General features: G+C 39.8%; 1 protein-coding gene across 1 annotated transcript in view; it reads right to left on the reverse strand.

Annotated features, from left to right (window-relative positions):
- ABCA12 (ATP binding cassette subfamily A member 12) overlaps nt 1-13,847 on the reverse strand; it is a 190,507-nt gene that overhangs the window by 40,180 nt on the left and 136,480 nt on the right. The window contains exons 24-30 of the mRNA XM_061204760.1: nt 7,902-8,231; nt 6,713-6,782; nt 6,490-6,624; nt 5,455-5,601; nt 4,356-4,542; nt 2,035-2,253; nt 358-554 (exon numbers count right to left, since the gene is read on the reverse strand). Coding sequence (XP_061060743.1) covers nt 358-554; nt 2,035-2,253; nt 4,356-4,542; nt 5,455-5,601; nt 6,490-6,624; nt 6,713-6,782; nt 7,902-8,231 — 1,285 coding nt within the window. The remainder of the gene's footprint in view (nt 1-357; nt 555-2,034; nt 2,254-4,355; nt 4,543-5,454; nt 5,602-6,489; nt 6,625-6,712; nt 6,783-7,901; nt 8,232-13,847) is intronic.

A 13,847-nucleotide genomic window follows, 5' to 3' on the forward strand; every position in this document is an offset into this window, starting at 1 on the left:
CTTTGCTTCACATCCTGTTAGCACTTATTTAGTCTGTTTTCAGTTTATTTTCATTTGTGTATGTTTGGTATCTCTAATTAGATTCTAAGATCCTCTAGGCAGAATTTGGAACTTCTATTGGATTTGCATGCTCTCAAAAGGGCCAGTTAAGTGCTCAATTCACAGTGGGCATTACATAGATATTAACTAATTGATCCAGAAATTTAGCTGGGAGAAGAGAAGACCTCACAAAAGGAAGAGCACACCTTAGATCTTTAATGGAGATTATAAACAGAAAAGGCTTTAACTTCTTTGCGTGCATCCCAGAGGGCAAAATTATGACTGTTGCTTGGCGAAGTTATACGAAGATACTCATACCAGTTTTGTTCTTGGATATAACATCCCATATACTTCGGCGAGAGCATGGGTCAACTCCAGTGGATGGTTCATCTAAAATTACCACCCTTGATCCTCCAATTAGAGCTATGGATATGGATAACTTCCTCTTCATTCCTCCTGACAACGTTCCAACTCTCTTATGACGATGGCTATATAGTCCAGTATCTTTTAAAGTCCTTAAAAAATGATGTATAGTGGTTATTTTTTTTACAGACAGAAAATGTGAACAATGGAAAAATACGAAAAGCACCCTAAATGAGAGGTATTCACTAAGCAACTATTATGTGCTCAGCAAGGTAAACTATTGAAGATTCATGATACAGTTTTCTGTTACTTATCATCTAGCTGGAGGTATAAAACTAATACTCAGAAAACAACATAAGGAATATATGGCTCATTATTTCATTCATTCATTTGACAAATATTTATAGAGTGCCTGCCTATGTTCTGCCAGACTGTGTTTCAGGGGCTGTGGAAAGGCACTGAGCCGATAATGTTCCTAACCCATAAGGAGACTATGTTCTAGTATATGTGTGTATCAGGAGGAATGCTGGGGAAATTCAGTAGATAAACATATTCCCAAGTAAGTTTATGATATGCTATTTTGTGATAAGTGTGATTAAAAAAAAAATACAGGGTATATGAGATGAGTGCCTGGGATATGCTATTTTAGGCATCTATTTTACACATGGTGGTCCCCTCAGAGAAGCTGACATTTGAGCAGAGACCAGTAAGGTGGAGGAGTAAGTCAAAGGGCTGTCTGGGGAAGGCTGCTCTAAGTAGAGGGAACATGGGAAGCCCTGAGGTTGGAGCAGGCCTAGCATAACTAAGTGTGCACCTGGGTGAGCGTGCCTAGAGCAGAGTGAATGGGGGAAAAGCAGAAGGAAATAAAATCAAAAGGATTGGAGGCAGGTCACGAAGTGCCTCATAGACCTTGCTAAGAACATTCCTGAGTTTGACACTGAGTGTGGTGAGAAGCCATTAGAGGGTTTTGACAGAGGAGTGACCTGGTCTGATCTGCAGTTTAAAAAGGTCACCTTGTCTGCTCTTTGAATAGACTGTACAAGGGAAAGTAAAAGCCGGGAGTCCAGTTAAGACCGGTATGGTAGGGACTTCCCTAGTGGTCCAGTGGTAAAGAATCCACCTTCCAATGCAGGGGATGTAAGTTCTATCCCTGGTCAGAGAACTAAGATCTCACATGCCGCAGGGCAACTAAGCCCATGTGCCACAACTACTGAGCTTGCGTGCCTCAATGAGAGAGCCCGCATGCCGCAAACTACAGAGCCCACACGCCCTGGAGCCCACATGCCATAACTAGAGAGAGAAAACCTACACGCCACAACTAGAGAGAAGGCCGTGTGCCACAACTAAGACCCGAGGCAGCCAAGAAAAAAAAAAAGACCAGTATGGTAGTCACGGAGATTAGAAACAGAGGATTGGGGGTAATATGGGAGTCAGATGAAGACAGTTAAACAATTCCAGTATAATAACTGGCCAGTGAGGATAATGCCCTTAAATGTATACAATACTAGAAAAGTAGAAAAACTAAAAACAATTGTTTCCTGAGAAACTGTCTCCTACTGGTATTATTACTATAGCTTGACCTCTTTTTGAGAGGAGTTACCCACACATGTTCTCATTGCTGTCATATCTGACCTTTTTACTTCCTCGTGCAGCTCCTTTTTAGTCCAGTGAGGAGATTTGATGGAGCCGTATAAGAGGAGGTGCTCCTTGGTAGTGAGGTAACTGAACAGGACATCATGTTGCATGCAGACCCCCAGGTTCTTCCTCACGGTGTGGAGATCTGTTTTGATATCTTTTCCATAAACAAAGATGGTACCTGCTGAGGCATCAAACAGCCCAGTCAACAGGGAGCTGGGAATGAAGAAACCGTAAATTAGGTGTGAACCAGAACTCTGAGTTAGATTTTAGGACTAAATGTATCTCAGTTGTTAGCAAAAAATGTTACAGTGTATCTTCCCAGGCCAGGTCAAGCTATGAAGTAAAATGGGATGAACTGGGAATAGAAATTAAAATTACTTTTACGCCTCTAATAATTTAGAGTGTGATAGAAACACTATGTGATGATGATGATGATGATGATAGTGGTGGGGTGATGGTGGTAGTAATGACAGAAATGGTTGCGCTTTTTAACTGCAAATGCACTCCCTCCTTGAGCAAACTCCTGCACTTCCCTGGCATCAGGTAGTACCCATACGCAATTAAGCCTCAAATTTCTGTTTTCCACATGAACTCTGGTCATCTTCAGTCCCTTACTCTACCCTGTGACGAGAATATTCTCACCTACAAACTCCTCACCATATTTCAGATGGTCAGTAAACTGGGGACTTATTTAAATTTATTTATTTATTTTTGGCTGTGTTGGGTCTTCGTTTCTGTGTGAGGGCTTTCTCTAGTTGCGGCAAGCGGGGAACACTCTTCATCGCGGTGCACGGGCCTCTCACTATCGCGGCCTCTCTTGTTGCGGAGCACAGGCTCCAGACGCGCAGGCTCAGTAGTTGTGGCTCACGGGCCTAGTTGCTCCGCGGCATGTGGGATCTTCCCAGACCAGGGCTCGAACCCGTGTCCCCTGCATTGGCAGGCAGATTCTTAACCACTGCGCCACCAGGGAAGCCCTGGGGACTTATTTAATATCCATCTTCTCCACTAAAATGTAAGCTCCATGAGGTCAGGGAAAGGACTTGTTATCTCACCACTCTCAGTACCTAACTAGTGTCTTGCACGTAATCGATCTTAAATGACTATTGCGGATTAAATAGGGAATCAATATAATATGTAATTCTTCCCATAAAAACACATTAAAATCAAATAACATATTTCTTTATATATTCTTTATATTCAGAAAACTGAAATGGGGACTTTCTCAGCTAAAATTATAGCCTCTTCAAAATCCTTCTCCATCACTTTTCTTCATTGTCCTCTTATTACCTGTTAGAAATCTTACATTTTAAGCACTGTATTCTTACTAGAAAGCCAACTCTGAATTGAAACAGGTCATATAAATGAGAGTAGCTGCATTTCACTCATTTCATAACTCTCCTTTGTGCCCTTTTATTTACTAAAGATTAATTTGTGTATGTTTTGGCAGTCACTGAGCTTACTCATGATGATAGCAAATAGCATAGCCAACAACAGACGCTTGTTCTCAAGTAAGGCCTAGAGCACCAACAGCATCTTAGAGTGGACTCCAAGCTAAGCCTAGTAGAGCACTGGAGGTGAGTCACAGAAAAAAATTCAAAAGAACGTAACTTTAAAAACATTTGTATCTTCTCCATTAGGATATAGGAAAACGCTAGTTAAGTGGAGAGAGAGAAAGAACAGCCCATGTACCACTTGTGGACTCTTTGATCTATATCTGATAGCTGGTGATTCTTTTCTTTCTTCATGAATCCAGGCAAGGGTTCCCTGTAATAGAGTGGCTGGGGCTGAGTGCATTTATACCAAGGCTTGTGAACCCAAACTGGTACACGGGCCAGGATAAAAACGCAAAGAAATGAAATAGACTGAATGTATGAGGCAGTAAAGATTGGTGGGGGCCAGGGATGAACCAGAAAGTAGACGACCCCTTTGAGAACAGTCACTAACAAGCCCCAAACCATTGTCTCTACCTAAGCCTGTAGATCCAATGTTGCCAGAACTTCCTATTATGTAAGAGATAGCAGGAATACTTATTTTTATTGGAGAACTCTCCCATTTTTAAATGCTGGCACTGAAATTAAAAATTTTGAGAGGTACCAGTGTGCCAATATTAGGTAGCCCAAATAAACCTATCTGGTGGGTCTGATCTGGACTTTGAGCTCACAATTTGGACCTTTGATTTAGACTCCATTTTACCGGAAACAACTTGAGCTATCTTAATCCATCTGGGAGCTGTAACAACTTTACATTTATGAAAGAAGTGAGGAAATATTAAGTAATACGCTTCCATGACACCTAAGTGTTGAAAAGTAACATACATGGTAGTAGTTTTCCCAGCGCCATTGGGCCCCAGCAATGAAGTAATATGCCCTTCATAAAAGTTCAGACTGAGGTTAGCAACAGCAATTTTTGAGCCGTAGTTCTTTGTGACCCCATGCAGGGCAACCCCAACTGTGAGATCTTTAGGTTCAGACTCAGTGTTGGAGGGAAACATGTATTCAGGACCTGGAAAGAAATTAAGAAAAGAGTTGTAAGCTCACAACGAAGAAAAATGAAGCTAGAGTTAGACTTTTCATTAATTAAAAATTGAAGACTATGAAAGCACAAGCCTCAAAGTAAAAAATAATTCCAGGAATAAATGATCTATTATAGTCTTCAGCCTTCTCACTTGTTTCAAAAATGAATGAGAGTGTTGGAACCACACTCTAAGGTTTATATTGCCCTTCTCTGTCAGAAAAAGTAGTCTCAGAATATAGTATCATAATAATGAATTCTCCTTTATTCCACAGATCTCAAATACTCAAAACACAATTTTAAGGCTTGGTCCTCCAATTGGACAGGATGATATCTACTTACAGAATAAATGTCTACAGTGACAAGGCTCACTCAGATCTGTGGTTTACAGAATCGGTTCATTAATTACTCTCTACATTTCCTTCAGGCATCACAAAAGGACCACTTATATGGGTCATCCTTACTTTATAAACCTGACACTGCTCACCCAATGTCAGTAAAACATGAGCCTTAAACTGTTTGTTCAGTGTTGGTGATGGGTTATGCTAAATTATCCATACTTGTTACTTGGTTACTCCTTATGACTAGTGACAGACGCCTGAGGTGAGGGGTGCAGACTGGGGCCAAGGAACAAAGTTTTTCTCTGTGTGACTCTAACTGGAACACAAAGGGATCTGCAATCTTGGCCTAATTAGCACCATATGCTAACCAACTGAGCTAATGAGCTCAGAAAAAGCCACAATTTAATCTCTCTAAGAGTCCAAACACATATGTGTAGACATATTCATCCATGACTAAAAGGATAATTTTGCCATTTAGAAAAAGATAATTAAAATCACTAGTCATGTAAATTTTATATCACTTCTCTCATAATAATGCATCTTGTTGACCTACTTGTCTTACTGGCAGATGGGCTGGTGATCTGCATCATGATATTAGTAAACATAAGGCCATTGCTTTTCTCATGCTTCACTTCTGCACATCCCAATCGCTCCTTCCAATAGGAAGGAAGGAATGGAAAATACCATGGAGCTGCCATACCATATGTACCTGTAACAAAAATGTATTAGGAAAAGTAATTATTAATTGATTGTTAACATTAAGCATCAGAAGCGAAATAACAGAGTACTTACTATACAGTGTTCAGGAAGTATTTTCATTTTTTTTGACACTATATAAAACTAAAGTGGTCTCAGTTTCCAAAGTAAAGTAAAAAAGATAGCGTTTCAAAAAATTCTTTCTGTTTTAAACAGCTTCATTGGGTATAGTTACACACCATAAAATTTAAACATTGTAAGTGCAGAGTGAGATGATTTTTAGTAAATAAAGTTGTGCAACCATAACCACAATCCAAAAATTCCAATAACTCCAAAGATTTCTCCCATGCCCTTTGCAGATAATCCCTACTTTCAACCCAAGTTAAAGGCAATCACTGACCTGCTTTCTGTCTCTATATACCTCTCGTTTACAGAAATTTTATATAACTGGAATAGAATAATAGTCTTTTATTCATTTATAGCATCAAAAACCTACAAATATAAATAAGGCTTAATGGAAAAACTCCTGATCATGTTGAAGTTTTAACCACTTGAGACCTAGGAGGGGAATCCCACTAGTCTTGTTCCATGAGAACTGGATAAATTCTCCTTAGAATTAGGAGACTTGATTTTTGCCTTATAATATCTTGTTCTTCCATTTGGAAAGACTGGATTCCATGCTCCTTAATTCACTCTGTCCTTTAAAGGAACATCAGAGAAAAAAACTCAACAGTGCATTATCTCATCCTGGAAAATTCTGTTTAGTTTTGGGATTTAAGTATTTCTTTTTGGAGATGATATGTGGCAAATAAAAATATTAGAAAATATATATTAGCAGATTTATAATAAATATAATTTATTACCATAAAAAAGCATGCATCTATAGGAAGCATGTTCGTACCTGGGAAAACGTTCCTGACATACCAAGCTATAAGGAAATAAATGAAAGAGTCAACTAGGATTAGACAGCATAGCCAGCCAAACGAAGTGGTGTCATCCTGAACTGGGGAACTGTACATATTTTCCCACTGAAGACCTAAGAAGTGAACACATAGATTTATTCTTCTGTGAGACATATTGCAGGTGTGAAAGATAAAATCCAGTTGTAAAGGAAGTGAACCTACCAATGCCCTGCTCCTCATATCGTGCAATGTACTGACTTGCATAGCTGAAAGCTGTTGGGGACAGCAGGTTCTGTGAAGAAAATCAATGGCAATGATAGTTCTTGTAGATTTCACACATTTCGCCCAGAGGGATCTTAACATACTTAAAACTTTGGGCACTTATATAGATAAAACTGACGTTAACTCTCTAAGCATATTTAAAAACACAGAGGTCCCTTACCAAGCATGCTACAACTCTGGAAGAAGAGGAGAGGACATAGCAGAAAACAAAAGCAGTAAAATTATAACTTAAAAATATTTATCAAAAATCCAAAATATATATATCTAAACTTATTAAATGTTGCTTAGCAATTTATAAAACCAGTAATAATAGGGTAATGCAATGTTAAGGCTAATATCAAATGAAATGTTAGGGACCAGAAGGTGTTTTTACTTCAGAGGTTGACTTCAAGTAATAGAAGTTTTATGCATGAAAATATACTAAAATGTCAACTGAGTACTAATAATGCAACAAATTAAAAATTTAGATGTTGTTTAAACTCAAGGTGGTTGTTTAAACTCAAATGAAAGTTATTTATCACTTTCTATTTCCATAAACAGCAAAGTTTTAACATGACTCTCAGTCAATGATGAGCTTTACTTCTGCTTTCCAAATTTCAAAGTCAGTAAACTTAATGCTTTCGTTAAAATTCTTAAATTAATTTAGTACTTTAATTGAAAAAGCAGAAAAGAATTCAAAATTGATTATATGCTCTCAGCGTATTTGTCTTTATGCCTGTATGTTATATTATATGTCATAAAAACCATGAGAATTATTCATTTATGAGAATAATGCCAGTTATAGAGGCTCTAAGATATTTAAGGAATTGGGCCAAAGAGAAGTCAGAATTCTTGATGATCTTCAAAACTTGATGTATTACATTTTAACTGTTCTTTCTTCAGGTACTATCTCTTAACAGCATCACATATTATAGTTTTAGAAACCATGGAGGAAAAGTTTTCTTTTCATAGTCTTACGCTTGTATGGTAGACAATGATGTAACTGACTCTCATTAGGACAGTTACTCATATTTTGCAAACACTGAACTTTTACATTTAGATAAGTATATTCTCAGTTGGAGAGCCAAAACCACCAAAAAAGGTCCATTCCTTTCACACCCTGGCCATTCAGTTGTGACAGTTGACTCACCATGAATACTTTTACTATATAGCTCAACTCATTCTCAATTGTAACCAGAACAATAAATGGAAAAAAGGCAATGATGTAGATGAGGCTTCCAATCAGAGCTGCAATGTTGGTGTTGTTGAAGAAGACACTGATAAGGTAGCTCATGGCAAGAACTGAGAAGCTATAGTCCGAAAAATACAGGAACAAAATGAACCCATTTGTTTTAGGAAGAATATTGCCAAACTTGAGTATAATGATGAGGATGATGATGGTAACCAGTAAAAATCCAACACTCTCTATAAGCCAGGCAAAAAAGTGGCTGCAGGAGTTTACACCCATCATCTTCATGTACTGTAAAAAGGAAAAAGTGTTAGCGCCTTCTTAAGCTAATATACACTTAAATAACAATTATTCCTGTATCATTCCAAAATGTCCATGAGACTCTTCATACACATGGAACTAGGCATTTTAATGATTTATCTAAGTCTAGTATTTGTCCATGCTTGTTAGGTGAAATTAATATGACCATTTATTCCAGCCTATCTTAGATTGTATGTTCCCAGAGTGCCCCAATATAATGAATGATTTGGATGGTGAGGTTTGTTTTGTTTATTGACAATTTCATTTTATAACTGGTATCTAAGTGATGTCTCCAGATTAAACTAGTTTAGAATAGATCATCAAAATTTACGGTATACCCTGCAGAATTTTACAACATGAATTTGACATTTGTGCAGGCATGAATATTTCAAGCTGGCGAAAACCCATGGTTTACTTCAAATTCAATGTAGGGACTGAGGTAATAAAATTCCATAATATTTTTACTAAACATGAATGAAAAACACAATCAGTATTCATATTCCCGAGAGAATTAGTATAGACCTGATTCTTAAGAATTTAAAACAAGCAAACTTTGAAGGGGGACTTTCTGCCTTTTGACATAACGTCCCCATCCTTAAAATCCCCAACAGTCTAGGTCAGGTATGTCATCTTTGTTTTCCAAAAAGATGTCCATGAACCCAAAATGAACTCATGTATCTCAGGTAATCTATACCTCTCTCTCTCTCAGTTGATATTCTTTAATAACCCAGTGATATCCCTAGAGACCAAGGCATTCCACCAAGGTAGAAAAACAGACCAGCATGTTTGTGCATTAACTCAAAAGGATTCTGAAAGATCTGAAGTCCCTAGGACCTTGGGTGTCTTGAATTTGGTGACTTGAATTTGTACCTGGTTTCTAGTTTTAACAACTCTTGATTAATGTTAAGCTTATGAATGTAAATTCCATTTAAAAAAAGAACAAAAGAAATGTTCCACTAACAGCTTTATAATCCAGTATTTTTTTTTGTAAAATCAAGGATTTTCAATGTCCTCCCCCTTTAAATCTAGCTTGTCCAGGAAAAAAAAAAAAAGGGAACGTGCCATATCTTTTGCTTTACAAGCAAAATTGTGAATTTTACTTTTTGCCTTTGCAACTTATTACATTTTGATAACTCTGCTGCTCCAGTTGTTACCATGGAAACAGCTACCTGACTGGCAAGAGTCTAAGCTGTGGGCCTTAAGCTAATCACCACTGTGGAAATCCTGTGACTTTTCCTCTTAACTTTGCCCTTTTCCTCACCCTCTTCTCTCCTACTACTTCTCTCCTCCCAGACCCTGCCACCCTTTGCAGTAAAGACTCAATCTATGTTTCCATAGGAATAAATGTGTGGGTCAAAGTAAAAAAATCAGCATGGAGTGAAGATTCACTATGGAAGGTTTTCTCCATTGCTATGTATCTATCATTGAAAAGAAAACTACATTTTGGTGTGAAAAAGACCTCACAGATCTTATTTTAGCAATTCTTTCCCTGCACCCCACCCCATTTGAGAAATTACCGCGTCATGTTTGACACATTACATGTGTCATGTTTGATGACTTCATTTCAGAGATATTCACCAATTTTTTTGGTGACTTACCGGTTATTTGTATTTTGACGTTTTTACTGAGTGTAATGCCTATCTGAATATAATTAAATGGTGAGTTATAGAACCCATATAACTACCCCAAAGCTGATATTCACCACCTAATTTCATGTGACCTACACAAAAAATATTCCCCCCCCCCATAGCAATGTATGTCAGTAGGAGGCAAGTCACTATATTTTACAAGGGGGATATACAATATCAAGGACTCTATCAAAGACATGAAATACAGCTGACTTAATGTATAAATATGTTTTCCTTCTCTGACAATGGATAGCTTCAGTATAAAACATTTATATATCTAGAAAATTCTCCATTCATAGCCTTGTTAAAAAGTAACTTAGCAAACCCAAAGACCAGGACTGAAGGTGTTGATCACCGTAATTTTGAAGTTTTCAAGGCTCAAGATCAGATTTCTATTCCCAAGAGTTGGTAAAAGTTGGAGACTGATCATTGCTTTTTATCAAAACAGATCAGGTTAGGTACTTCCAAAAGTGCTTACTACTTAACATTCTAGATCAAACTTCAGTGTTAAACTTCAGGATTTTATGCCATGAAAAGAACAGCTGTTATTCATAAAGAGAAAAGGCAATGAGACCATGTAAGTCATCCATAAATTATTCAGATTCACTGCCAATTTCGAGATAATCAACAAGACCAAACTTGCTAATGGAAGGTCACCCACAGAGAACGGCTGGCGTTAGTGTCTCCTCAGGGTGACAGATTCAGGTGTTGGCTTTGTAATCAGAGTCACTTTTCTCAAGCCCCCCAAACCTGCTGGAGCAATTCATCAATATCTGATAACGTGTTACTCAGGAAAACCCCTCTGCACAGTGGTCAAAGTCTGTTCCAGTTCTTGGCAGAAAATAATGACAAGAAAGAGATTCTGTAAGATTGTGGATAAATGTGTCACATTCAAGAGAAGCTTATGCACAGGGATTGACATTAATGTTGTCAGGAAAAGAAATCATAAATATACATATATTTACTTGACAGCAATGTCTTCATTCAATTCAACAAGAATGTCAAGCACTGGTTAATAAGAAATAATAACATTTTCTACCTCAAATTTTATATCCTATTATAGATATTTATGTTATTGGTTTTAGTTAAGATATAAAGGATATTGTGATCATTACTTGGAATATTCCAAATTCTCACTAGTAGGATGGATAGTGTGTACTAAGAAGACATAAAAAAGAATAAATTAGGCAGAAGGGGAGAGGCAGCATGACCAAAGGAGGGCCTCTGGGGTGTGGAGTTCTGGAGTTTGGAGGAAAACACATCCCCTTTCTCACAGAGCTGAGGTTGAGGAACAGTTGCCTGGCTGCATAGAGTGAAAAAGAGAACCTGGGTGGGAAGGTCTCCATGTCACTTACTATGAAAAAAGTAGAGGCATAAAGAGGCTAAATAATTAGTCAAAAATGCAACAGCCAGGAGACCTTCATGATGGCAGAAGAGTAAGACGTGGAGATCACCTTCCTCCCCACAAATACATCAGAAATACATCTACAGGTGGAACAACTCCTACAGAGCACCTACTGAACGCTGGCAGAAGACCTCAGACCTCCCAAAAGGCAAGAAACTCCCCACATACCAGGGTAGGGCAAAAGAAAAAAGAAAAAACAGACACAAAAGAATAGGGATGGGACCTGCATCTCTGGGAGGGAGCTGTGAAGGAGGAAAGGTTTCCACACACTAGGAAGCCCCTTCGCGGGCGGAGACTGCGGGTGGCGGAGGGGGGAGCTTCGGAGCCACGGAGGAGAGCGCAGCAACAGGGGTGCAGAGGGCAAAGCGGAGAGATTCCCGCACAGAGGATTGGTGCCGACCAGCACTCACCAGCCCGAGAGGCCTGTCTGCTCACCCGCAGGGGCGGACGGGGGCTGGGAGCTGAGGCTCGGGCTTCAGAGGTCAGATTCCAGGGAGAGGACTGGGGTTGGCTGCGTGAACACAGCCTGAAGGGGGCTACTGCGCCACAGCTAGCCGGGAAGGAGTCCGGGAAAAAGTCTGGAACTGCCTAAAAGGCAAGAGACCATTGTTTCAGGGTGCATGAGGAGAGGGGATTCAGAGCACCGCCTAAACGAGCTCCAGAGACAGGCACGGGCCGCGGCTACCAGCGTGACACCAGAGACGGGCATGAGACGCTAAGGCTGCTGCTGCAGCCACCAAGAAGCCTGTGTGCAAGCACAGGTAACGATCCACACCTCTCGTCCTGGGAGTCTGTTCAGCCCGCCACTGCCAGGGTCCCGTGATCCAGGGACAACTTCCCCGGGAGAACGCACGGCGCACCTCAGGCTGTCGCAACGTCACGCCAGCCTCGGCCACCGCAGGCTCGCCCCACGTTCCATACCCCTCCCTCCTCCCGGCCTGAGTGAGCCAGAGCCCCCTAATCAGCTGCTCCTTTAACAACGTCCTGTCTGGGCAGAAACAGACACCCTCAGGCGACCTACATGCAGAGGCGGGGCCAAATCCAACGCTGAACCCAAGGAGCCTCGCGAACAAAGAAGAGAAAGGGAAATCTCTCCCAGCAGCCTCAGGAGCAGCGGATTAAATCTCCACAATCAACTTGATGTACCCTGCATCTGTGGAATACCTGAATAGACAATGAATCAGCCCAAAATTGAGGTGGTGAACTTTGGGAGCAACGATATATATATTTATTTCCTTCTTCTCTTTTTGTGAGTGTGTATGTGTATGCTTCTGTGTGTGATGTTGTCTGTATAGCTTTGCTTTTACCATTTGTCCTAGGGTTCCGTCTGTCCGTTTTTTTTTTGTTTGTTTGCTTGTTTTGTTTTTGTTTTTAGTATAGTTTTCAGCACTTGTTATCATTGGTGGATTTGTTTTTTGGTTTGGGTGCTCTCTTCTTTCTTTTTTTTCCTTTTTAATTTCTTTTATTTTTAATAATTATTTTTGATTTAAATAACTTTATTTTATTTTATTTTTTTCTTTCTTTCTTTCTTTTTTTCTCCCTTTTCTTCTGAGCCATGTGGTTGACAGGGTCTCGGTGCTCCAGCTGGGTGTCAGGCCTGAGCCTCTGAGGTGGGAGAGCCGAGTTCAGGACATTGGTCCACCAGAGACCTCCCAGCTCCACGTAATATCAAACGGTGAAAGCTCTCCCAGAGATCTCCATCTCAACGCTAAGATCCAGTTCCACTCAACGACCAGCAAGCTACAGTGCTGGACACCCTATGACAAACAACTAGCAAGACAGGAACACAGCCCCACCCATTAGCAGGGAGGCTGCCTAAAATCATAATAAGGTCACAGACACCCCAAAACACACTACCGGACGCAGACCTGCCCACCAGAAAGACAAGATCTAGCCTCATCCACCAGAACACAGGCACCAGTCCCCTCCACCAGGAAGCCTACACAACCCACTGAACCAACCTTACCCACTGGGGGCAGACACCAAAAACAACAGCAACTACGAACCTGCAGCCTGCGAAAAGGAGACCCCAACCACAGTAAGTTAAGCAAAATGAGAAGACAGAGAAACACACAGCAGATGAAGGAGCAAGGTAAAAACCCACCAGACCAAACAAATGAAGAGGAAATAGGCAGTCTACCTGAAAAAGAATTCACAATAATGAGAGTAAAGATGATCCAAAATCGTGGAAATAGAATGGAGAAAATACAAGAAACGTTTAACAAGGACCTAGAAGAACTAAAGAGCAAACAAACAATGATGAACAACACAATAAATGAAATTTAAAATTCTCTAGAAGGAATCAATGCAGAATAACTGAGGCAGAAGAAAAGATAAGTGACCTGGAAGATAAAATAGCGGAAATAACTAGTGCAGAGCAGAATGAAGAAAAAGGAATGAAAAGAATTGAGGACAGTCTCAGAGACCTCTGGGACAACATTAAATGCACCAACATTCGAATTATAGGGGTCCGAGAAGAAGAAGAGAAAAAGAAAGGGACTGATAAAATGCTTGAAGAGATTATAGTTGAAAACTTCCCTAATATGGGAAAGGAAATAGTCAATCAAGTCCAGG

This window comes from Eubalaena glacialis, chromosome 1 (genome assembly GCF_028564815.1).
Source record: "Eubalaena glacialis isolate mEubGla1 chromosome 1, mEubGla1.1.hap2.+ XY, whole genome shotgun sequence".
NCBI classification, from domain to species: Eukaryota; Metazoa; Chordata; class Mammalia; order Artiodactyla; family Balaenidae; genus Eubalaena; species Eubalaena glacialis.